At 42.7% G+C, this 26,698-nt stretch overlaps 2 protein-coding genes and 1 long non-coding RNA gene across 4 annotated transcripts in view; 1 reads left to right on the top strand and 2 right to left on the bottom strand.

Annotated features, from left to right (window-relative positions):
- The window catches only part of PID1 (phosphotyrosine interaction domain containing 1), a 95,226-nt gene extending 94,790 nt beyond the window's left edge, over positions 1-436 (bottom strand). Inside the window, exon 1 of one of the 2 annotated variants that reach the window (XM_060274528.1) lies at positions 45-436. In XM_060274528.1, coding sequence (XP_060130511.1) covers positions 45-74 — 30 coding nt within the window. In that variant the 5' untranslated portion in view covers positions 75-436. The remainder of the gene's footprint in view (positions 1-44) is intronic. The other variant, XM_035134008.2, reaches the window with a different exon arrangement.
- Positions 181-17,634, top strand: LOC132592150 (uncharacterized). The gene is made up of 3 exons (XR_009557578.1): positions 181-253; positions 3,543-3,678; positions 12,660-17,634. It is a non-coding gene; the product is annotated as an uncharacterized LOC132592150 (long non-coding RNA).
- Positions 17,635-17,682: 48 nt separating this feature from the next.
- Positions 17,683-26,698, bottom strand: part of DNER (delta/notch like EGF repeat containing) — a 110,334-nt gene continuing 101,318 nt past the window's right edge. The window contains exons 11-13 of the mRNA XM_035134007.2: positions 22,989-23,120; positions 19,875-20,121; positions 17,683-18,755 (exon numbers count right to left, since the gene is read on the bottom strand). Coding sequence (XP_034989898.2) covers positions 18,644-18,755; positions 19,875-20,121; positions 22,989-23,120 — 491 coding nt within the window. The 3' untranslated portion in view covers positions 17,683-18,643. The remainder of the gene's footprint in view (positions 18,756-19,874; positions 20,122-22,988; positions 23,121-26,698) is intronic.

Below are 26,698 nucleotides of genomic sequence, written 5' to 3'. Positions count from 1 at the left end.
ACCGCCGCGGGCACCGGCGGCGGCAGCCGCTTCCCCTCGCTTACCTGCAGTCTCTCGCTTGCCGGCTGCCACATATTTCTCCCGCTGGGACCTGGCGGGACACTGTTGCTAACGAGCTGGCTGTTGCGGAGCGGCTGCGGGGCTCTGGCCAGACTCGCTCACATCTGCTCGGCGTGTGTCAGCTTGGGGCGAGACGCCAGCGGGCGACGGGGGCGAAGGGCAAGCGCCGCCCAGACGAGAGGAGAAGAGACGGGTAGGGAGAGCGGAGCCCCCCGCGCGCGCTCCAGAGCCCCGGGAGCCCCGGCTACGAACTTGGGTCGCGACCAAGATGTCGAGCTTTGACGCCGGCTTCCTCAGCAAGGCGAGCTCCGCCGTCCTATTGCGCTAGTAGCCGCCGGAGGCCCCTCAGCGCAGTAGAGGCGACGTGGGGAGGGGGGCGGCCAGGCTCTCCAGGCCCCGCCCCGCCGCCCGCCTCCTCGCTCCGCCAGCACCGCCCACCCTTTGCTCGGGAGCCCGGCCGCGCTTCGGCGCTGCTGACTGGATTTGCTCGTCTCTTGCAAGAGGCGGCGGCGGCGGCTTCTGCGCGCGGCGTGTGACGCGCGAGTTGCTTTGGCGCGCGGCGGCCGATTGATTGCTTTGCCTACAGGCGCGCAGGGACCGAAAGCGGGCGAACTCAGGGAGCGGGGCCGGGGGTGTTCATTGGGGTCCTCAAAAGGCAAAGACCACGCGGGTGTGGTAGCAGAGAGACGTATCTTTTTCGGCGCGCTGATGGCACCAGAGCCCGACGCAGGCGGACCGGTGGCTTCTCGGTCTCGTGTCCGGGTTGCAGCCACGGTTACGCTACTTTCCTATTGTAATTCTGGCTTTTCTGGTGGGCGGGGGGAAGTACACGAGGTGTGAGCTGGTGCATCACTTGGGTGCATAAAGGAGGGCTTCTTCAGCCCTGGATCCTGTCTGTACTGGGGGTTCCACTTTTAAGACAAACCCCAGCTTTCTACCCTGAGCATGGACCTCCTTTCCAGGTTGTTAAAATGTTGAGATAATAGTTCACAGAACATGCTCAAGACTGCATTTGCCCTGGATTATGGGCCTCAGCTACCAATGATAAAAGCAGGCCAAGCGATAGCCTGAGGCTATCCAGAGGGTTGCATGGAGCCGCTTTGCTGCTTCCTGGGCTTTTACTGCTGCACCACATTGACCTAAGCCAAGGTCTGGTCTAATATGTCATCAGAACTGGGACTTGCAGTTAAGCTTGCTCTGCAAAGCAACTACTCCATTCCGAACTTAAAAATGGAAAGTATAATGTTGGTGGTCAACAAAAGAGGTTTAAAGACTGTCTCAAGGAACATTTTTTTAAAATGTTGTATAAACACCAACAATTGGGAAACACTGGCCTTTGAACGCCCCAATTAGAGAACAGCCTTTACCAAAGGTGTCATGGGCTTTGAAGACACTCGAACTCAGGACGCAAGGGAGAAACGTGCTAAGAGGAAGGCACGCTTGGCAAATCCACACCATGATCAACTCCTGCCTGGAAACCAATGTCCCCACTGTGGAAGAACGTGTGAATCCATAATTGGCCTCCACAGTCACTTAGACTCATTGTTAAAACTGTGTTTATGAAAGACAATCTTACTCGGTTTTGAGTGATTGACAAAGAAGAGAATGCAGTTAAGTATTGAAACTTGACCCTACAGGATAAGCGAAAGGCACTGGCTGAGGGATATAGAGGACAGGATTCTTCTCAACCTTTTATTTTAATAGTATGTGAGTGAAGGATACTTGGTTGGCAACAATGCACCTCTCTTATCCCAACTTTTCAAATCCAGATCCTTTATATTTCTGAGCATGTCCAAACATTCCCATTATTATTATTATTATTATTATTATTATTATTATTATCTCACACTGTGGCGTTGAGAATTCTATAAAGTTCCTTTATTTTTCCTCTCTCCGCAGTACAGTAAGCCTGCCAGTTATGTGGGGGTTTAATTCCAGGCACTCTGCCTAAAGCCAAAATCGTGTATAGTCAAAACACATTGGGTTCAATGGCGGGTCGAATTCCTAAAGTCATTTTTTTCAAGAACCCTGCCCCCCTTTAAAAAAAATGCCATGCATGTAAAGTTGAATGTACACAAGTTAAATGCACATAAATTGCAGGTTGTACAGGGTGAGTCTTTTTAAAGAGGCCCCGTGGAACATGTGTACTCTGTATCCACGGGACCTCTTCTAAAGGACTCATCCTGTATATTGCGGAGGGATTCCAAATCGCTGACTTCTTGGTTCAGTTACTGCCAGCTCAAGTGCCTTGAGCCCCTGGCCTACCTGGCAACAAGTCAGTATGTCATGTCCCCAGTCCAGGGTCAATCCCCATGCCCAAAGTCCAAACCAAAGCGCAGTCCCGCAGAGATCCTGCAGCATCCAAACTGAGGTCCCTCAACATGTGCAGTTGAGCAGACATAGCACCATACCTCTGCTGCCCTTTTCTACTTTGCATTCTGATTGCAACATCTGGGCTTGATGATGCATGTGACCCTGTTCCACGCCTACTCCAGCTGAGGAGTCACACACCTCCTCCCAAAGCTAGCCAGCCCCACCTGGGCCCTTGCCTGCCTCAGTTTCCTGGAGCACACCCCCCCCACTGTTCCACATGCCTCAGAGCCTGCCATGTTAGTGGAGACACAACTCTGGTGATGGGTCTGCTGCTCTGGTTCCTGTGCACTGACCCCCATTTCCTCCCCGTACTTCCTACATCAACCTCTCCTTGCCCATCCTCATCTTGCCCCAGTGTGTCCCAGTCCCAGCTACAACCCTTGCCAGGATCCTCTTCTTCCTCCCCGTTGTCCAACCAGTTCATGACACCAAGCGTCTAGAAAAGTGTGGGGTGAAGGAGACAAGTTTAATACTCTGCTTTGAGATATCACCATCCTCTTCACTTTTAACACCAATATTTGGAGTTTTATTCAACTAAATTACATTCATAGTAGGCCCATTGAAATGAATGGATCTAAGTAATGTCCATTAGTTTCAGCATATTTACTCAGAGTATGCTTTAGTTGGACACAACCCTTCATTTCTGATTTGTTGGCATGTGTTAAACTGGGTATAACATATACCCAGATATATGTTGAGATCATTTGGCTGATTTGATTTATTGTATTTATATGCCGATTTTCATTCAAATGAATCTCAAAAGTGGCTTACAAAGAATAAAAAACAATAACATAATGAAACAATCACAAATACAGCATGTCATAAAATAATTAACAAATAACCAATAAAATAATTGCAATCTATAAAACACGATCAACAAAACATTATCTAAAAAATAAAGATCACCATTATGACAAAAGTCATATGATTGACAAGTCTATACAGTGTTTATAGAGCATGTCTGGTTTACTCGTGAGTTTTTATTTTGAGAGTTGCTTTCCTCTTTTAAATGTGTGTGTGTATGTTAAAAATCATGCCCCTGGATTCAACAAGATTTACGTGCAAGAATAGCAACATGCATCAGTTACATCTGGCCTTCTTTATTTCAGAAACATTATGGACAGAAGAACAGAGGCAGAGAGAGAACTAGGAGCTTTCTGATACCCATCTGCAACAAAAACTCCCATCTCTCTCCTTCATTATGCAATCTGCACTAGTAGGTGAGAGTAACAGAGACATCTGCTGGTAAGCGATGCAGCAATTTCCCTTATTTGGCAGGACTTAGTTCAGGGCCCAAAATTAATTGTTTCCCCCCCTAGACCACACTTCAGACCACACATGGAAATAAGCCACAATCTGGCACAGGAAACCTCGTCTGGTGTTGATTGTGGCAACTGTTTGCTTAATTATCAATTCTCTTCATATTTATTTTTTGAGGGGGGCAGTGGGGAGGCCAAGTTCAGCTTTTAGGTTTTAATACAGTGAAAAGAACAAGAACTTTTGCTTAATGCCAAAATTGCTTTGTTCAGTTCGCACTGAATTGAGAAAATTGTAAAACTTCTATTATACGTTAAACTTAAGACAACATGTTGTGACAAATTAGTTTTTTTATCATTGTTGTTAATAACTGCAGCAACATCTGCAACAACAATGAAATTAAACCATTTCTGATCTTTCAATTTAGTACCAGTTTGAAGTCACCTTTCCTGCATCTTAAGCCAAAGCACAACAACATTTGTGGGATCATAACTTTGCAGGATTAGTGCTTGCACAAATGTTAAGGTACTTCTTTAGCACGTCTCCACTAGTGCCTGCCCCACCTTTTCCGTGTTACACTGACTAATAAACCAGTCAACATCTACAGGTAAAGGGAGGTTTCCATGATCTGGAGAGAACTGTGTAGCTGCTCTCTGATTTTGAAACATCACCCCTGTTGAGATACAATGGACCCTCGCCATTTGTAGTTCCCAGAAACGGTCGAAAACATTCTTGTTTTGACAAGCAACAGCAACAACTTCCAGCTCAACAAAAAAAAAACCTGAACAATACCCCAAACCACCATTATACCGCTTTAACCGTCATGAAGAATCATGAAAACCATAGTTTGTTAAGGGTATGACCTTGCAGAGCTGCAATTCCCAGGACCCTTAAGAAACGACGGTTCCCAGTATTATCCTTGATGGTTAAAGTGGTATAATAGTGCTTTAAATGTACAGTGCAGATGTGACTCCAGTGAGGTTCTCCACTTCCTCCCTTCCTAGACCAAGGGAGTAAGGTAATGGAGAGCCTCACCAGCATTGGAAATACCTAGTGGGCTTTGGGAAGGAAGAGGGAGGACTCTAGGACTCTGCTTAGAGCCTTTATGCCTCCTTCCCAAAGCTGGGCAATCGGCCCTCCACCTTGCAGGAGGACCAGTTCAATTGGTTCCGGAAGTCTGCACTTAACCTGAAGCGTACTTAACCTGAAGCGATCTTTCCCATTGAAAGTAATGGAAAGTGGATTAATCGGGTCTGCGGAGTACTCAACCTGAAGTGTACTTAAGCCAAATTATGAGTGTAAAAGTCCGTACTTAAACTGAAGCGTACTTAACCTGAAGCGAACTTTCCCATTGAAAGTAATGGGTCTGCGGAGTACTTAAACTGGAAATACTCAAACCGAAGCGTACTTAAACCGAGGTATGACTGTATGCACAGTGGCCAGGAACATAACCCCCATTTTCCTATGTATTTGTAGGAATTTTGAACCTTAGCTACAATGGAGGAGACAACACTTAGAACCTGAGTTTTCAATATTATTAGTGTGGCAATTGTGCCTGCAGCTCTCTTTCCTGTTGCTTCAATTTCATTCATGTCCTTATCACTGAGTACAGTCACAAACAATTTTTTTAAAAAAATCCTGTTGGCTTGGGGAGGGGGGGGGCCCATTGCTATTTCATACTTTCAGCCAATAAGAAACTGTCCGTTTCTTCCCCTTTTTTTTTTCCAATGAATTGCATCGTTTCACATTTCCTGCCTGTAGTTTTCCAGACAATTACTCGTAATAAGAAGTGCTCATAGTCTATAATTCATTCTTTGGAGTGCCTTTCTAGTGAGATCCTTCATCCTGCCACTATCACACTCCACACATTTCTGCTTCAGTCCCATCAGCAAATCAAGGTCCTATATAGACAACAGACCAAATTATTACTATGATTACTTCTAATGCGCCATCAGAATTCATGACAAGAATGAAAGTAAATCTCTTCTCTGGGTAGCTTTGAGTCCAGAGGTGGACAAGTGAAAAGGATGGAAAGAGACATGAGGGGAACATGATGGAAAGAAAGACTCACAGAAAGGCAAATACACTGTACGTACTAAAATTAAGTCCTCATTCTGAACCAAATTTAACCCATTTTTTTCACCAAGGAACACTGGCTTTTGTTTAGCTGGGTATCTGGTTCAGCAAATAATGCACGTGATTATTTTTTTGTGAGGTGCAACCAAGTCCACTTTGCTTCAGAGGAAACTGCCCTGACCACTATACTGGTTGGGTACCCAATTCCTTTTCTAGTGGCTAAAACACTCCAAGGTAAGAAGGGCCCACCTCATAATTGTTTGGGGGGGGTAGTTCCAAGGCTGTGACTGTCCTGGCTGCAATGGGTGGATGTATATCTGCTTCCTTAATGATGCCCTGCATTTGGACCTTCTTGTCTGTCCGTGTGTCCTTCTTACCCCATTCTACATAGGAGTGCCTTCTCCCATTGCAGCAGTCTTCTTGTCCTTGGTCACTGGCTCTCTGTGACTTGCCTACTCTTCTCCCTGGGATCAGTTTTGTCTTCCATGCATCCCTGGGGATTTCGTGCATCTACTGTATCAAAGCAGACAAGTAGGTGGGCCACTAAAGGATGCCATGCAGTTCAAGAAGAGCAGGTGCTCTCAGTGTTTAATTCCAAAAAGTGAGGTGCCTTACTGATTTCCAAAGAGGAGCACTTCCACTACATGCTATAATCAAGTCATTCAGTTCCTTGTCTATTAATCACACTTGACTGCAGTGAAGTACAAGCTATTCAATAGCTGGCAGTATTGGTTCCTCCAATCAGGATAGTTCTGAATAAAACCTGAATGGTGAAGAAGAGAAATATGACTCGACACCAATGAAGCCACAGTAGTGGAATTGCTTAGCTCTAGTTTAAGGAGGAATGGTTAAAAAAAAAAAAAGAGCAAGCATGTGGTCAATGTCTTTGAATGGATTTAAATAGATTCCACAAGTGCTAGAAGCAAATTCAACTTTGCAGTTACTTTGAAACAGGTCGAGTTTAGAAGTGACATTGAGACTGTGTGAGACACCCATGTGGTGTTACTAGGGATTGAGGAAAACTTCATTATTTGTCTGGATGGTTTTCAGAGTATTGGGCAAATCTGTCTGTTTCCCAGGTCCGGAGGGAGGCAACACAAGAACGCGCCTTTTCTGCAGTGGCTCCTCATTTGCAGAATGCTCTTCCCAGAGAGGCTCACCTGGCTCAGTCATTGCATATATTTAGGTGCCAGGTGAAAACATTCCTCTTCACCCAAGCCTTTGGCTAATTAAAACTTTAAAACTGGGTTGGGTGTGGAGGGGAGTTATGGTTTGTTATTATGTTATGTAAGCTTCTAGTACTTGGAGGTACAGTAGTGTTCTATACTCTACACATCATAGACCTTTTGCTTCCCAGAAATCTCAAGCTAAGCAGTTTGCTTATGCTGTGCGCGCGCTCTCTCGCTCTCGCTCTCTTTTTACATCAAAGGGAGTCAGTAGATCCCTGGAGCTATTAAACTTTTTAAATGCTAGGATAACTTCCCAGTTTCTTTATGGAGCTGCTATTTTGACTGGTTCAAACAAAGCCCTTCTGCAGATCCCAGGATGGGCTCCTGACGCAGCTCTATTCTTGGAAATGGGGCAGTGCCCTTTTGAGATAAGATAAGAGCTTGGTTGGCAGCCATTACTAAAGAGCTTTATGTTCAAAATGGAAGCAGGGCTGTAAACACATTTCCTTGGGGGCACTTATTGCATTGTTGGGACAAAGCTTGTTGCCCCAAAGCTGCCTATATTGGGCACCGTATTTCCTTTTTCTTTGAATGGGACATGGTAATGCAACTGCCTTGGAAAAGCAAAGAACTTTAAACTTCTCTTTTTAAAAAAATTCCTTCAGTAGCACCTTAAAGACCAAGTAAGTTTATATTTTGGTATGAGCTTTCGTGTGCATGCACACTTCTTCAGATATCTGAAGAAGTGTGCATGCACACGAAAGCTCATACCAAAATATAAACTTAGTTGGTCTTTAAGGTGCTACTGAAGGAATTTTTTTATTTTGCTTCGACTCAGACCAACACGGCTACCTACCTGTAACTTCTCTTTTTAAGTTATTCTGGGTTGTTCACATGCAACTTGTTCATCTTGCTTCTTCAGTACCTTCTACCAGTGCTCTTTTTCTAGAAAAAGAGGTACTGGAACTTGCCCTGAACATGTTTCTCGTTCTCTTAGAATGTGCCAAAACTGAGTTGCGGCTGCCTTCTACAATGATCCTTTCCAGTTACCGGTAGCTACTTCCTTCTGCATGTTATTATTACCTATTGCACAGAGCTTGAACTCTGACCAAATTCCATGTTCTCCCATCCCAGATGTTTTGTGGCAGATATGCTGGCACCCCTCTTTCCTCAAAAGTAGGTAGAATCTATAGATGACATTATTTTGTTTTATAATTTTTTGCTGGAGTTTGACAGCATTTGATTGGTCCTTTACTGACCAAATAACCAGTAACGTCTTGATGGAAAATAAAATCCTAAGGATGCCACTGATAATAGCTACATTTTGTCAGAAGGAGTGAAAACGAGAGAAAAACTTGTCATGTAAATCTGGAAGGGCTATCTCCCAGGGACTATCTAGAAGTGACTGTGATAGCTCTGTGATAGCTCTGTGATAGCTGTCATTAAGTCACACTTTTGAATCTGTTTCACTCTGAAATTCAGGGGAACAGTATGTATTTGTTTTATTTCTAGTCTATTGAGTGTAGTAAATTGAATGGGTGAAATTTCATGATGTCCTGCAACTACTGGTGAATTACGCAAGACATTTTAGTGTTGTGAGCCATCTTGAGCATGGTTTAGTATGGAAAGGCAGCATGCAGATAAATGATGGTGATGATGAGTGTACAGTACTGTTTAAATTGAGTCAGAGTCCTTAAAATGGAAAAGTAGCTTTCACATGCATGAAGAATACATTGCTAAGGACTTGTGAAACTGAGGCAGAGGTGCAGCTCTCAAAACACCTAGAGACACTCAGCCTTCTGTGTAGTTTGTACAACACTTACATTAGGGCTGCAGAATATAACTCACAGAACCCTTATTTCCCATGATCATAGGCTGAGTTGCTACGGCAACCAGGTATCCCTCAGTGACCCATCTTTGTGCCAAAAGAGTTTATGTTTCAAGTATCCATTCAGCTGGAATCCTGTTTTGTTCAGGAATGCCACAGGGCCTACTAATTTCTATCTTCCCCTGTGAGGTATCCTTCAGAAGCATTAATTTGAAAGCCGACCAGAGATGCAAAATAAGCCAATTAAGGTTGTAGTCCTATTCAAACTTAGGAACAAATGTCATAGAAGTTGATACATGCACATACAGAGAGAGAGACAGTGCTGTGGCAGTGATTAAAAAAAACAAAATTTTGCATGTTTGATATTCTGTTTATCTTCATGCTTGTGGAGGATCCCAATCTGTATATACAAAATGTCAAATGAGCTCTGTCCTTTGCAGGTGCGGGGGAAGGGGGAGAACCCAGGATTGTGTAAGTAAAGCAAATGAGTATTAACACAGTGGTGAGATAGAGACTCACTCTAGGGGCAATGCCCAGCATGTACCTGAGTCAACAGTAGATACACAATTTGGTAACATGGAACAATGGAAATTATCAAACTATTTTATTTCACACCATGAAAAATAGACTAGGGCATATTATTTGATTCTGTTTTAGTTTGTTATGTGATGCTTCTTTAATGCTACTACTGTATTCTGGAGAGGCTTTAGCACAACAAAAGTGGGACAAAAACAAACAATGTGTTGTGCTATAAACAAGTAATGGGATTTCAGCAGGAAGTTGCAGGATATGCACTGATTGGAAATGAAGCGGTGTGACCTCTCCCAAACTTTTGCGGACACAAACAGTATTGAAAGTGGAATCACGTATCACCATCCTTTAGCATCATGAACACAAATAATTGTGAATGTACAATAAAAAGGGCAGCTGGAAGGGTCCTCAAAGTCAATTGTATAGTAGTTGTTTGCTTGGTGCAAAATAATTTTGCGCTTAATCTTTGACACTTACTTTAATAGTTTGCAACTTTTCTAATTTGCAGCAAGAAATTGCAAAGCCTTCAAAATGATGCACTATTTATGGGGACTATTTCTAAGGAAACCTTTCCAAAATAAATGACGTGGAGTTCTCAGTGTAAGTAATTTAGCTGCAGCGAGCTGCTGGAAGACATTTTGATTGAAAGCTCAATCAACAACTAGCTCATCACAAAATTTAAATCCCGCACATGCCAAAAAACAAAAACAAACAAAACCCTTCAAAGCATCAGGGGTGTGTCATCTCAGTGCATGCATTAAGTATTCTGTGTGTGAAAATTAAACAGATGCTTTTGAATGGTGAAGGCAAAGCTGATAAACAGCACAGTTATTGTCGCCTTTGAAAACATCTCATCCAAGCTTTATCTTTCTCTAATAATTCATTTATCTTGTTTGGTAGGAAAGCTAAGATGTGAAAGGCTAAGAGCTAGAGCACGATTTCAGTGCTCTAACAATTTAAATATAGAATACCAGACAAGAAGAAACCAGAAAGTTAGCCTGCTGTAGCCTTCATAACAACTAGAGTTGTGTTCCTAATTTGTAAGATGTTTTCAATTGTTTGTATCAGATTTATTTTATGGCATGGAGCCCACAAGGTAGAGTAATCAGGACCTTGCATGAACAACATGCTTAAATCATTCCAGTTCTAAAAATATATTTGTTGGTGTGTGTGCATGTGTGTAAATAAAGACAGCTGAAGACAAATAGGACTGGGGATACTACACCATCTGGGGGAAAGTCTTAAGAGGTTATGATTCTGCAACATGATTCGTGCTTGCTGGCTGAATCCTGCAGATGACAGAAGGAAGGCAACAAAATTGAAATGCTGCCATGTGTTATAAATGTTGGTGGCATACAGATGGCTGTGTCAACAGGCACACAGGCTTGGCTGCATTAGTAATGCCTCAGATTCCTAAAGAGTACAGTGAGATATTCCACTTGGTACTAAGCGTTAGCTCCAACCTTTCCATAACCAAGGGTTTTAGTAGGATGGGCAAATCAGTGAGTTTCTGACCTGTCTCTCTTTCCATCCTGCATCTGTTTTGAATGTTTTTGCCACAATTCTTATTCATTTCCCCATTAATCTGTGTTGTTGGCATCTGTCTGTCTTGGGAGACAATGGAGTGTGTCTCAGGGGGTGAAGTCAAACCATGGCATTAGCGGCACCAAAACAACCTTCCATGGTGTACAAGCCAGGGCAGTGTGTATAGAGGTCCTGGGTTGTCCAGATGAAGAGACTCCCCTCCATAGCTGCCAAGTCTCCCGTATTCCCCGGGAAACCCCCATTTTTCCATCTGTTCCCAGCTGAAAAAACTGGATTTTTTTGTTTTTCCCCGGTTTATTCTGGCGCGGCGGCCATTTTGGAACTGGGCGGAGCATGCTCAAAAGCAACTTTTGATGCAGCTCTGCCCAGTTCCAAAATGGCTGCAGTGCGACTTCTGGCGTGGCGGCCATTTTGGAACTGGGCAAAGCAGCATCAAAAGTCGCTTCTGAGCATGCTCCGCCCAGTTCCAAAATGGCGGCAGCGCTACTTCCGGTCTGCTACTTCCGGTCCGGTCCCTTATTTCTCAGACAGGAACTTGGCAGGTATGCTCCCCTCTTGGCGTCACTGATGTGGCACCAACTTGGCAGCAGGAGTTGCTGGAAGGAGGCATACAAGGTGCATCCAACCACCTTAGGGAATCCACTCCGGATTTGTGTAGGGTTTACTCCTTAGCCTTATCTTCTCCCAAAAATATCCTACAAGACAGTGGAGTTTTATGGTCAGTTTTTTCCTTCTCCTAGATGGGCTACCTTCCCAGGTGACGAGCCCCATCTGAGCCTTTAATTGCATATTGCAATGTTTTTAAGCTGCATCACAACATTTGGAAAATAACAAAATCCAGTGGGTAGGTAAACTCCAAGCCACACATTGGTCTGAAGAAGAAGAAGAAGAAGAAGAAGAAGAAGAAGAAGAAGAAGAAGAAGAAGAAGAAGAAGAAGAAGAAAAGTTTGGATTTGATATCCCGCTTTATCACTACCTGAAGGAGTCTCAAAGTGGCTAACATTCTCCTTTCCTTTCCTCCCCCCACAACAGACACCCTGTGAGGTGGGTGGGGCTGAGAGACTTCAGAGAAGTGTAACTAGCCCAAGATCACCCAGCAGCTACATGTGGAGGAGCGGAGACGCGAACCCGGCTCCCCAGATTAGGAGTCTACCGCTCTTAACCACTACACCACACTGGCTCTTAGACATGTGGATCATGTCATTTTGGTTTAGAATCCACAGATATCGAATTACTCAGTTCAGGCACATTTATTAAGCATGCTAAGCAAAGGAGAGTGAGTATGGACTACAATGTCCAGCTTCTAGTAAAGTTTAAAAACTGAGCCCAGAGTAGCTGCAGAAATATTTCACTTAATGTAGACCAGTAACGGGGGAACCTATGATACTCCAGATGTTGTTGAGAGTACCACTTCCAGAATCCAAGACCATTGGCTAGGCTAGCTGTGCTCAACATCTGGAAGGCCACAGATTCTTCATCCCTGATGTGGCTCATCTTGATTTTTGATGTTTGCTGAGAAAGGGCAGAGCATCTCAGTGGAATCACTGTTGCTGCAGCTCCACCTTTCTAAAGAGGTCTTGCAGGTTTGCTTTGCACAGTTTCAGAAATGCATTTTAACTGAACATTTCCTCATGGCTGCTATGGATGTTCTCTGTTTCTTTCTCTCCACTGTTTACTTCAGAGTTGTCTTGTTCATTCTTTCCATTTGTATTGTTTTAATATGCATGTTTCAATTACACTTAATTTTTAGTATTTTAATAGAAAGGCAACTTATAGGTTGCATCAATTAACAGAATGGTTTGTCAATATGTTTTTAAAAGCATTAAGGACCACCTGTGAATGGCAGGCTGAAATGAGATTATCTTCAACAGCAGAGACAAGGTGACACAATCATGACTCGGGCATTCCACAGAAAGAAAAGATCCAATCCCAGTAAGTAATAATTTATTTTCCAGCAAACTAATGGTTTCAATCACAGGTAGGCAGAAATATTACATTTAATAGTAGCAATACTGTAGGAGTAATTATTTATACTGAATTAACAATGTATGTGGCATGTTCATTAGCAGCAGATGCAGAAATTAACAGCACAGGTGAAAAGCTATTTTAGAAGGACACAATTGATTTAATTCCGATTTCCTAACTTTGATCTTTCCGAACCTTCTCACATCATAGCTGGTGTACAGACAGGAATAGCCAAACTATATGAATACGGTTTCAGTTATTGAGGAGGGTGGTTTATTGGGGTTTTGTTGTTGTTGTTCTTGTTTCCATTATGTATTTTATGTTTTTATCTTGTAATTTTGTTGTGACCCGCCCTGAGATTTACAGACGGAGGGCGATATAGAGATTTAATAAATAAAAGAATAAAAGGGCATATTTCAGAAAGGTGCTTTGCATCTGTCCCCTCTATTGATGCCTTCCTGGAGCAAGAACTTGGCAATCTTATTAATAGAAGTAGTACACTTACTTCTTCCCATAATGGGCACCTCTTTGCTTAGTTTCAGAGTGGCAATTAAGTTAAAATATATATACTTGGGCATTTTTATTGAACTTAACTAATAGGTAGAATGGTTGTTTCCTCCCTCTGTCTCTACTACCTCCTTACAACATATCTTGTTTCTTAATTGAATATTGTGTGCGTGTTTCTCTGTGTGTGTGTGTAATATACACATGCATCTATAATACCCACACACACTTCGTGATGGGTTCAGGACTTGGCTTTGCAACCTGTTTATAATTCTAGCCTTCAGCCCTGGCAATGTAATAAAAACGCCAACTAATAAATCCCTCAGTCAGTTACGAAGGTCCTAGGTCGTTACTTTTTTCACTCTTGAATAAGTACAGTCAGCTCCCAGTCATTTTGGAAAAGGAGAAAAGATTCCAAGGGCAAACAGCTTGAGCCTGACTATCTCTCTTGATTTAAGTGATGAATAAACACCATGTGAATTGCATATGGCAGCCGTGTGAATGAATGGGGAAACGACTGAATAGAGAAGATGCAGGGCTGCCGATGATCTTGACCTAAGCTTTGTCTGTATCTTGAATGCTGAATTGCCTGCTGAACTGCTAGGTTTTAAATCTATCACAATTCTATCAGCAGTCAGAATGAGCAGCTGTAATACCTGGTTTTTAAGTTACAGCCCTGCAACAACCACCTTTATAAATATAGCAAGTTGCTCGCATATTTTGTTAAACTTAGGCAGTTCAGTTTGTAAATTTGGGGCAGAATTATCTAGAAAACTGATTTATTTCAACCCAGACCACTGGCCTCTCCAGCAGTTTTGTCTACTGACTGGCAGTGGCTCTCTTGAGTTTTGGACAGGAGCCTCTCCCAGCCCTTGCTGGTGTTGTCAGAGAGTGAACCTGAAAATTACTGTATGCAATACGTGTGTTCTACCAGTGAGCTCCATATGAGGACATACATCAGTTTAGGACATAATTATGGCTATGGAGAATTCCAAAACAAGGCAACCATTGTCATTGTGCAGCTCTTGCCCACAAAGTGCTTGTGATATGGAGACTCTGAACCGGAAGCGACACATCTACAGATCAGCTGTGTGGTGTTGCAAACACAGCCTGTTCCCAGTCAGGCACCTTTTCCCATGGTGAAAGCGGGTTGGGAAGCCGGAAGGAAAATAAGAATGCCAGCTCCAGTGTTTGCGTATTTCCCTCCATTCTGGTGGCATAGCAGAATAGGGGGGCTGCGGATTCCCCTTTTGTTATTATTACACATTGGAGTATTGACAACAGATTGGAACTGGCAGAGATTTCTGCACCTGCTTGCAAGGAAACAGTTGCTGGTACCGATTGCCCCCAAAATGCTGCATCCAGAGCAGGGGTAGGCAATCTAAGTCCCGGGGGCCGGATGCAGCCCAATCGCCTTCTCAATCAGCGTATTTTTACATGAGTAGAATGTGTGCTTTTATTTAAAATGCATCTTGGGGTTATTTGTGGGGCATAGGTTCATTATTATTTTCAAAATATAGTCCTGCCCACCACATGGTCCGAGGGACAGTGAACCAGCACACAGCTGAAAAAGGCCCCTGATCCAGAGCATTGTGGGTGGCACAAAACATTTGAGACGGCATGTTTTTAAAAGGAAGGAAAGAACCACTGTTCTGTTCACAGTGATCTCCTGGCAAATATGGCACTGGAATTTGCCATACCCACTTGAAAAATGAAGCCACTGAACACTCCACTTGCCATCTGTGGAAAAGGTGGTGAATTTGGATTCCACAAATGCCTTAGCTGAGATCATGCAAGATAGAATCAATTTATTGTTTTTAAAAATGGCACTGAAGGAGATGTAGGCTTACAGTAGTAGCGGGAAACTGGTGGCCCTCCAGATGTTGTTGAACTACAACTCCCATCATCCCTGGCCACTGACCATGCTTCTTGGGGCCTGATGGGAGTCCAGCAACATCTGGAGGGTTCTGGAGTGTCAAAGGCTTCCCATACCTTAATATGGGGAACAACAGTACAAAAGAGCTGAAGGCGAACGGCAAGTATTTTTACACAAGCAACATCAACTTTTTTGCAGTGAAAATGGAACTTTGTGAAAATTCAATGCAGCACTAGATCACCTGTGTCTTCGCAATGAGGGGTGTGGGTGGGTGTCCTTTGATAACCCAAAGGCTATGCCTTACATATTTTGGAGGAACATATATGAAAAGAACAAGGAAGAAGAAAGGCAGAGAGTGGGATTTCAGGGCTTGTTTGTTCTGCTACAGAATTCACAGGCTATCTGGCTGCTGTGATATCAAGCATCCTGCTCATGCTGTGAAAAGAAAAACACACAAAGCAGAAGCCACACGTTGCTTTCAGGCTCAGCAAACCAAGGGGATGAAATGGCATCGCTGTGAATGGCTTTGGGGCTCATCAAAAGGAAGTCTCAGAACATCTCTGTCCAAGGTCAGAAAGGAACAAGATGCTTTCCCACAGAATAATCACTGCTCTGTTTTTGAGGCAGAGTGGCTGCTCTGCTTTAGGTGGCTGTTCGGCTCCAACTTCTCAAACATGGAAATGCAACAGCAGGATTAACATAAAGATTCTTGGTATTCATAGCAGAGTTAAAAGCTTGGAAGCTGAGGCTACCTGGAGTGACCCAGTCCCACCGCCACTCTTTCTGTCTCATTCACACATCGCTAGCATAATTTAAAAGAATAAAACAAAACAAAAATAGTTGGTCTCCATGGTAAAGGAAAGGAGTCATTTATCTACAGCTTCTTCATATCTACAAGGATTCTAACCTAGTTAGATTCTAAGCTAGTTCTCATGGCTGCCTCAAGCAGGATAGAGGGAAGAAGGCGAAGGCAATGAAGGCATAGGGATGGAACTTTGGACTTTGGCAGGAAACCACAAAGTGTATTTCTCCCTATTAGTCTCATCCCTGCCCTCTGCTGACTGGAGGCATGCAAAGTTGCTTAAACCCAACTCCCTTTCCAGAGGGAGGCTCATGCAGACTTTTTTGTGCCACACTTTCCAGGCACACGTCTGCACTTTAAAGCTCCATGTCTGAGTCCGTTCTCCAGGAAAACTTGAATTTTACTGCCGAATAAGAGAAAATGGTTGTCTGCAGACAATGCAATAGTTCTTGGCTCTGATTCAGAGGTATAACATGGGTTTTCCCAGGGGAAACTCCAGGACAAGAATAATAAAATAATAATAAATGTTCAGACGTGGAGCTTTAAAGAGCAGACCTGTGCCTAGAAATATGGCCCCAAATCTCTTACACCAGGGAACAAGCCCAATGCTTCTTGTTTTTCCATATTAATTTCCTGCAACATTTATTTTTCACTTTAGGTGAAATAGGGATTAATTTCGTTTCAAAACCCTTCCTGAAAAGCAATGAAGCTCTAGCCGCCTACAACTCCCATCATCCCTATGCATTGGCCATGCTGGCTGGGGCTGATGGGAGTCCAACTGGTGTACATGATGCACTGAACTGTGGGGATAGTGTTTTTTAAGTGTCACATATCGCTAGGCCCTGGAAGACAGAGTCAATGACTAGGTGAAGCCATCACACGAACTTGATTGCTGAACTCAGGTCCTTCTAATCCAGGCATCCCCAAACTGCGGCCCTCCAGATGTTTTGGCCTACAACTCCCATGATCCCTAGCTAACAGGACTAGTGGTTGGGGAGGATGGGAATTGTAGTCCAAAACATCTGGAGGGCCAAAGTTTGGGGATGCCTGTTCTAATCCAACATTTTCACGTTCTTTCAACCTCAGCAGAAAGTGCTGTTGCCTAGCATTCCCACGGTTCATCCTGAGGTTTCATCTAATCAAGTGGCCATGTTGATGCACCCATCTCAGCTGCTTGTTTTCCCTTCAGTGAGTGAGGGAGTGTGAAGCTGAAGCAATAAAGGGAGCAGGAAGGTGGGAACAAGCCTTCAGCTACCCCAAGGTCCTCCAGTCATGACAAACCTGAGCCCAACTACTTTTAATATATGAAGACATATAATGGTACATATATTGGTGCCCTTACAAAATACTATGCCCACAGTTCAGCGCATCATGTACAAGGAGGCAAGCTGGACACTATGGCAGAAAATGATAGTTGTCCATCTGTAATGAATGCCTTCGAGAAGATAGGATTTGTGTCATGTGGCTGCTGTCATACAATAAGCCACACCAACCGCATCAACACCATACAAAAGCACTCTTAGTGTCACATGTGAAAGCACTCCAAGGGTGTAAATAAAGCACTGCCAATTCTAGAAATGCCACAGCAGGTTTATATTATGGTCATGGCTCAGATTCAAGGGCACTCCTCAGAAAGTAGTTAAAAGAACTCCATCCTTTAACATCAGCTGAAGGCGAAACAAGATCAGCTGCCACCTTGAATTGATCACATTTATTCAATATTCTTCAAAATAAGCAAGAATTTTGAAGCACGTCAGCAATCAAATAGAGCCACAAAAACACGCACACGTATAAATAAGATACACTATGTGAAATGCACAATATTGAAACAAAAATAATACTGTACAGTAACAACATTTGGGAGACAAACAGTTCAAATTAGGGTTTGCTTACTCGCACTATAAAAAAACTTGACTTTTTAAAGAAAAATATAGATCCAATATAAAGGCCTGATCCTGAACACTGTGAAATCAATGAAAATTATATCATCCGCTCACTTCAAAGGCAGCAGGATCAATCCTTTGTTTGCCTTAATAGGCACTTCAATTGATCGTTTTTACAAAGCTTACCTTGAATACTTTTACAAAAAAATGACACATCAACTCAAGAGAATGTTTCAGCAAAAGTTTCAGGAACATAATGCAGAAATAGGTTAGTTATCCATGCACAAAACAGGGAGAAAGCTAATTCATTCAGTTTAAGAATAATATTTTTTACTAGATTCCTTTTCACAAACACAAACATTTTAGACTTCATTTTTTCAGTAATGGATATATCAAGTTTTACATTTTTCCTAAGTCTACTGAGAATGCTGGCACTGTTATGTCATTGCTTAACATATTGCATTCTGTCTGTAATAACCACAAAGGTTCATCATCTGAGTTTGGTAAAAGCACACACTATTGTTAAGATTAGAATTTTCTAAAGCTGAAAGTACATTAAAAGGAAAACCATGAACTTCACAAATTCAGTTTTAAAATATTTTTCCCCAACTAAAAGCTGCAGAAAACCTGTTCTTAAATAATCTACAGAAAATTCTGGAGCAGCTAAACATTTTAAATTTCTTACACTTTCTTCATCTTAAAAATATTTGAATTAATTCAGTATCCCATCCTTTTGAAAAATAATCCAAAAAAGAAGAAAAGACCTGAAGTAGATTACAAATCTTTTGTTTTAATCAGTGTGACCAAGGGTTTGTCGTCAGGACTGTAATCTTCATAAGCAATTGGAGTGGCATCATACATTGCAGGTCGAGATTTCTTTCCAAACCTAACCCCCCCACAAAAAAGGAAAAGAAGGATTTAGTGGAATTGCAGATGGGTTGAACATTTACACCTGTAGCAGTAAACCACTGTCCCAACAGAATATCAAAGAAACTTCAAGCTTCATTTGAAATATGTAGTCAAGTGCCAAGCATGCATGAAATAAGGACCTAAATTTAGTGAACTGGTAGAATGCAAACTTATGCAATCAGCAGAACCACCAGATGGTGACATTTTTCCTAGATGGTAACACTTCTGGTCACAGGTAGGACTGGGAATTACTGAATGTCTGAATTCCCTTCCTTTAGTCCCTATGCATACCCCCCAAAAAAGTACATTACAGATGAGGTTTCAGCTTCGCCTGCTCCTTGGTAGGGCATTTTCCTATGTGGGGGGAATCCTTCTTTGTGGGAGACTATTCTAATGCACAAAGGGACGCGGGTGGTGCTGTGGATTAAACCACAGAGCCTAGGGCTTGCCGATCAGAAGTTCGGCAGTTCGAATCCCCGCGACGGGATGAGCTCCCGTTGCTCGGTCCCTGCTCCTGCCAACCTACCAGTTCGAAAGCACGTCAAAGTGCAAGTAGATAAATAGGTACCACTACAGTGGGAAGATAAATGGCGTTTCCGTGTGCTGCTCTGGTTCACCATGCTGGCCACATGACCTGGAAGCTGTACGCCGGCTCCCGCGGCCAATAACGCGAGATGAGCGCCACAACCCCAGAGTCGGTCACAACTGGACCTAATAATGGTCAGGGGTCCCTTTACCTTTATTCTAATGCATAACTCTGCACCTGCAGTCTGATATAGTGCAATCCAGGACAGGTTTTGCTACTAGGCTACTGTTGACTATATAAACTGGCAATATACAGCTAAGCTCCTATGTTCCTACATTGCAGGCAGGCAGGCAGGCAGGCAGGCAGGCAGGCAGGCAGGCAGGCAGAAAGAAAGAAAGAAAGAAAGAAAGAAAGAAAGAAAGAAAGAAAGAAAGAAAGAAAGAAAGAAAGAACTGGCACAGCGGAAGCAGTGCTGCATGCAACAAACACAGGTCAGATTGGAAACCAATGCCTTATTACATCTCTAGGTTATAACCAGGCCTATATTTCCCCCTTTACTCCCAAACCAACCTGGCGTGCCTGATGGAGGCAATAGCACTGCTGAATTCACTGTCGATGCTCCTGCAGTTGTAGAATTCCTCGTACGCTGGCCTGGATGAGCCTTGATATTCGATCCGGCTGATGCGACAAATCCCCACAATTAGGATGATCAGCATCAGGACAAACGCAACGCACAGGGCTCCGATTATGATGTAGAGAGAATGCCGTGGCATGTTTGTCAGGCTCTCTGCCATGTGCCCAGATTTCCACTGTAAATCTAAAAGCAAGAAATATAATGGAGATTGTTGATGAATTGTACAGTAAGGGGGTAATGGCACATTCACTCCCACCATATATTTTTGTACTTTTAATGGAGTTGCATGAAGATTGAAGTTAGAAGGTGTGAAACTATTGCAAAACAGATCATTTCTACCATTAACCTCACACTTGATTCCCACTGCCAATGGTTATTCCTGACAGAGCAGATACAGAAAGGTGCAGAGATATAGAAGCAAGGTGCCTGTCACTGATGGCAGAGGCAGAACTGGAAGTTGAAGGAAAGTTAGCTCCTCTTCCAGCTGGCCACAAAAGGTTTCATTTTCAAAAGTTCCTTCTTCCTCTGCCTCTCAAGTGTTTCCTGTATTCTCTACTGATCAAGAAGGATGGCACTTTCTTCATTTTGCATTTCACATGCTCAAATGTTTGTATTTGCTGCCAATCCTGAGAGGTTTCTAGCTTATTTTCCTTCCACTGTTGGAAATTGCAGTCACCCCTCCAAGTTAAACCTTTTGTCTTCTATTCCAAAAGCTAATGAAGGTGTTTTGGGTGCTAAAACATGCTGACAACAGTTCCAGGTTTCCAAACAGATGTTAATTATATAGCAATCACACCCCTCCCATATAACTTTTTTCCTGACTCCCTTACGCATCCATTGAAAGTTAAATATTCGCCTTTCCAATGCTCTTCCATTGGCCTGCTATAGCTTTATTTTATAGCAAACCATGCACTAAAATTATTCCCAATGTTTCAATGTAACAACATATATCTGGAATACCCAGGCCTCACCTGGGATACTCATGGATTCTTTCCTTGCCCCAAAAAGTACCTATTTCTTTTGCAATTATGCCACCACCCCTTTGGCACTAACAAATTCTGAAATACAAATAAAACCCTGAAGAGCACGTTAATTTTTATAATATTTATTCTCCCAAGCAGTGAACTGGAAGCACTCTCCCATCTCTTGGTTTTGCATTTGTTTCCGCAAAGTAACATCATCAATCTTACACGAGTCTTGCAAGTCTGTATGTTTAACACTAGAATGGTATCTTACATTTTTAAACCAGTTCCCATCCTAAATTTTATCAACATTTGTTTAGTTTACATGATGTGTTATTAGCTCATACTGTCCATTACATGAATCCATAAAGAGGTTCCATGTTATCCTTTGGTACCAGTCAATGGTTTCCTCTGTTTTTGGGTCCCTCAGGACCAGAGATGAGGAAGCTGTGGCCCTCTAGATCAGGCATCCCCAAACTTCGGCCCTCCAGATGTTTTGGACTACAATTCCCATCATCCCTGACCACTGGTCCTCTTAGCTAGGGATCATGGGAGTTGTAGGCTAAAACATCTGGTGGGCCGCAGTTTGGGGATGCCTGATCTAGATGTTGCTAGACTACATACAACTCCCAACATCCCTGGCTGGGGCTGATGGAAGCTGGAGTTCACCAACATCTGGAGGGCCACAAGTTCCCCGTCCCTGGCAAGGTGTGGGTTTCTTCAAACAAGCATAAACTGAATTATATTTTGCTCAAACCTCACTTGTTCTTTCTGTGTGTCAGAAGGAAGGTGACAGCTTGGTGCCAGGAGTGCTATATTCCATCACTGCTTATAACCTGCACCTGCAACCAGGCTCCTTTACAATTCTGGAATCGAAGTATCATTCTGAGATATTTGTTATCATGCCACATAATCGACAGCAAGTAATAAAAGCATATGGTCCCAACAATCTAGGCCTTTCATAGAAAGCCATTAAATTACATATTATTATAATATGTAGGCACTGCATGGAATGCATTTCTAAAGGATTACTGCATGTCTCAGGATATTAAATCCATCTGCCAGACAGCCTATTGTCCACCACCTAAAGAGGCTGTCACTCACACATGGATTGTTCCCTCAATTAAGTATGCATGCCTATTTTAGTCATTACTATTTTCTTCTTTCAGCAGACCTCATGCCTTTATTTTATTTAGATATTTAGCATCCTGTTTTTCAACTAAGAAAAAATCCTCTTGATTACTTCCAGTAAGTATTAAAATAATGACTTGTATTCTAAGATAGTTGAGGCTGTAATCCTATGTGCTCTTACGTGGGAGTAAATCCCACTAAATTTAATAGGAACCACTTTGAACAGACATGCACAGGATTATGATGTTGAGGAAATGGATAGAATGGAAGTTTCCCATTCCTTCTTTCTTCTTTCAGTCCCCTGTGAGCCCTGAAGAGCTTCTGGAGGGTTATAGGGCTTTCCAGAGTAATGTGGGGTAGGTGTAAGGGCTGCTCCAGGGAGGAACAGATGGGGAGAATACTTTTGCTCTATTAACCACTTTAACCCACCTTAGGACCCAAGCCAATATAATTCAAAAACTGCAAAAACTTGCAAAGGCTATTTGACCATAGACTGTATTGGAAAAGAAAATAATTAACATGTCCTATGGTGAACAATGACCATCTTAAAGGCCCAGTTGCAGATGACTCTGAGGTTGTGGCACTCATCTCGCTTTACTGGCTGAGGGAGCCAACGTTTGTTCGCAGACAGTTTTTCCAGGTCACGTGGCCAGCATGACTAAGTCGCTTCTGGCGCAACGGAACACCGAAACCAGAGCAGCGCACGGAAATGCTGTTTACCTTCCCGCCGGAGCAGTACCTATTTATCTACTTGCACTTTTTTGTGTGCTTTCGAACTGCTAGGTTGACAGGAGCTGGGACAAAGCAACGGGAGCTCACCCCGCCGCGGGGATTTGTACCACTGACCTGATCGGCAAGCCCAAGAGGCTCAGTGGTTTAGACCACAGTGCCACCTGCATCCCAATGACCGTCTTAGACTTGGCTAATTAATAAAACCAAATGGTAATAAATACTTACGTATTTCGCAGTTTGCCCCAACCCATCCACGTGGACAATGGCAAGTATACCCATTGGGTTGGTCTATGCACATTCCACCATGATGACAGGGGTTACTCTCACAGTCATTTATATTAATGTCACACTCTTCACCTTAAAACAAGGAAAGAAATATAGTTATGTGTTGCAGATATGAAAGCAAAATGGAATGCCTTCATCCCTTCCGACTGCAGACACTCAATAATCAACATGTTAGTGTAACTTACTCTCAAAAGATTAACTTAAGCAGCCATATTATCTATGATACAACAGATAATGTGCTCCTTGTAAGGAGAAAATTACATTTTTCTGCAAGCAGTTCTCAACTGCAACCACACTCACTGCATGCTACTTATTATTAAAACAATAGAATAAGGTCTCTTCAGGGTTGCACAGGAATGAACAGTATTTAAAAAGCAATCAAAACACAGACTGATGAGGGCAGCATATCTGCATAGCAAAGCAATCAAACTTCAGCAAGAAGTGGCTGGAATATACAATGGAATTAGATCATTGCAACCACATGAATCAAAGAAATGTCTTGCTTTGCTTGCTACTGGAACATTGTACATGGAGTTGAAGATGCTCATGTTTTCTTAAGATTAGAAACAACCAGGATTTCAAACATGCTCTTACACGTCTATAGAATAAAATCTTAGAGAAATAATACCTAACAAGAGGTAGGGCCACTTTAAAGCTGGTGATCCCTGGGTGAAGTATGAACTAGTAATGGGTAAACCCTTTGTTTACTCTTGCTTTTATGAAAACACAATTTGATACTATAGACTTCTTAGTGATTAAAAATAGGGCTGTTGAAAAAGAAAAGTATCAGACTCATGGGGTGACTTAGGGAGAAGGGGTGAAGTGTGCAGCTTCTATCTGCAGAAACAATTTAAGCACCAAAGGGCTGGACTATTTGGGAACTCGCGATGGGGCATGGGGTATTTGACCTTTAAAGGATGTCCAGGTTGTCACTTGTAAGGAAAAGAAAAGGTTTTGCAGAAAGCAATGCAAAACAGAGGTATTCCACACTTCTTTTTGGGTTTTGCATGTAATGTAAACATTCATTTTTGGGTTTTGAATGTAACGCCCCAGCTGTCCTTGACAGCCTATCTTTATATACCACTCTTTGTGCAGCAGAATACATTTCTGGCCCCCAAACCACTACTGGAGAATAAATTGGCTGCCAAGAATCCCAAAGCTGGCTATCCCTTCAAGGTATTCATACAACTATCAGAAAAAGCAAAAAGAGTGAAATGTCTTCACTTTACTGGTACAGATTACATGACGCTAACCAGGTTTATTTAGCACAATTCAATTAGCATGTTGCCTTTTCAAATATTGTTTTCAAATGCCGTATTGTTTTCAGAAAGATATTGAATAAGTAATAGTTTAGCAGCTGTTTACCTTGCCAAGTTCTAATTAGCTACACATTTTATTTCTGAAAGCCGCAATTTCAAATCACTTCTAACCAATATTAACAGCTCTTCTGTCAAAGCTAAATTCAATAGCACCCAAATTAATTGGTGCAGACTCTCTCTCTCTCTCTCTCTTGCTATACATTCATGTTCACAAGGTTATCTTAAACTGCTTGCCTACTAAATGGACAATTTTCAAAGCTCTCTTTTAACTCATGTTCACCTTCTCATTCCCTCTTCGATGTGTCTATCCCAAGTCTCTTTCAGCAAATTCTCCCCCACTAATGACAGGAATGCCGTTCTGTAAATGTAACAGAGGGATCCTGAGAAACCTTTCTCTTGCTTTGTTACTGAGATTGTGGAAAAACACACAAGGCCATTAATCTAATGTAAAATTTATGGATTAAGACAGGATTGCAAGAATAAATGGCTAAAAAGAGCTATTCCACTGTGGGAAATATTCTATTTTATCATGCTTTAGATACTTAGATGATGTGAGCAAATGAGAACATTTGCAGTATAAATTAAGACTCCCTATTCTGTACTAAGAGATCATGGAATGTGTTTTCTAGACATAGAGCGCTTCTAATTCACTGTAGTGATAAGAGAATCACAGTATGGCATTTATTCAGGATTGCAGTAGTGTTATACATTTTTCACCTTGAATGAAGGGGATACAGCCTGCAAGGGAAATATAATATATGAGAAACAAACTGTGTTAAGTGGTGCATTATATATGCGGTCTTAAAATTAGAATGAATACATGGCAATATCCTCCCCCCCCATCCTCTTCCATATGATTCCTGTATCTGTTTTAAATCCTGCAGGTCTTGTTCTCAGCTTGCTACAGTGCAGAGCTGGAACTTACTATCTTATCATACATTGGTCCTTATCTTTGTGTTTTTAAAGAGAGTGCTTATTAAAAGGAAGCCTGAAGGAGGGAGAGAGAAAACCAGCAACCTGTAAACTGTTTGAAATATGTTTGAAATACTCTGTTAGGTTGTCATCGATCAGCATATACATTTCAGCAGTGGGTTTTCAGACACTACTTTCAGGGCTTGTGCTAAGTAAATAGTACAGCAGCTCTGTGAACTCAGGTCATGCTTTAGGGCACCTGTTAAAGCTCCTCCTGGTGTTAATATGTCTTTCTAGCTGGAAAGAGATTCACACACTGTGGAACAGCAATAGCCAGCACCTCAAGCTTCACAGGCTCCTTGGAATCAAGCTGTTGAGAGTCTGAAGAAGCCTCTCTTTTCACCAACATGGCCAGGGAGATATAAGAAACCCTCTCCTGCTGTCTAAGTTTCAAGATGTTTGTCACAGGTGCGGTAGCGGCTACTCTAGAGTAACGACTCCTCAAAGCGTTGTCTCTTCATGCTTTTATTTAGTGCTGATTATTTACAGTGCAGAGCAGTGCTATGTACATGTTGTCAGTTAGGGGTCAGAACTCCGAATGGAGGTTCGCGCTTTTTCTTCTAGCAAAGTAGTCTTGGGATACTGAATCTCCGCCCCCGTCGTTTCCTGCGCAATTCCGGGGTCGGCGGGATCAGCCTTCTTCCCTTGCCTCCCACTTCCCTTCCCACACTAGGCATGGGCTCCGCTACCTTGCCTGAGCCTCGGTCACCACTTCCTGAGTCGCCACTGGAGCTATCTCGCTCCCCACTAGCACTTGCGCTGGGCGACGAGCTGGTACTTAAGATGGGAGGGACCTGCCTGTAGCTTCTGCCCCTCACAATGTTGATTGTCATTTCTGCCTCCATGAAATGAGTATTGGTCCCAGCATCCTCCAGGGCAGGGCTTTTTTTTCAGATGGAACTCAGTTACAGCACCTTTCAGGTGGGCGGGTGCCAGTGCCATTATAAGAAAACGAGGGAGGTTTTCATGGTGAGTTCTGGCACCTCTTTTTCTAGAAAAATAGCACTGCTCCAGGGTATATTTCCATTACCTAAAGCGCAGGTGAGCAACCAGCAGCCACGCCAAACACCTCCTGAAGCTGCCGCATTCTTCCATACTACCCAGACTTCCTCCTTGTTAATTTCCTCCACCACCACCACCACCCCCCAGTTTTTAAATGTATTTTGTGGTTTTATATTCTGATTTTACTCTGTGAACTGCCCTGAGACCTGCGGGTATTAGGACGGTATATAAATTCAATAAATAAAAATAACCATTCTACTCCCCTCCCCCTTTCTATGTAATTTCAGAACAAACTGGAAGGGCAACTGGTTTATTTGCTAAAAATAAATTTACGCTTTCATTCTGGGTTAGTTTATT

Source organism: Zootoca vivipara, chromosome 5 (genome assembly GCF_963506605.1).
Source record: "Zootoca vivipara chromosome 5, rZooViv1.1, whole genome shotgun sequence".
Classification (NCBI taxonomy): Eukaryota; Metazoa; Chordata; class Lepidosauria; order Squamata; family Lacertidae; genus Zootoca; species Zootoca vivipara.
The sequence above is the reverse complement of the archived record's forward strand: the minus strand, read 5'-3'. Positions and strand labels throughout refer to the sequence as shown.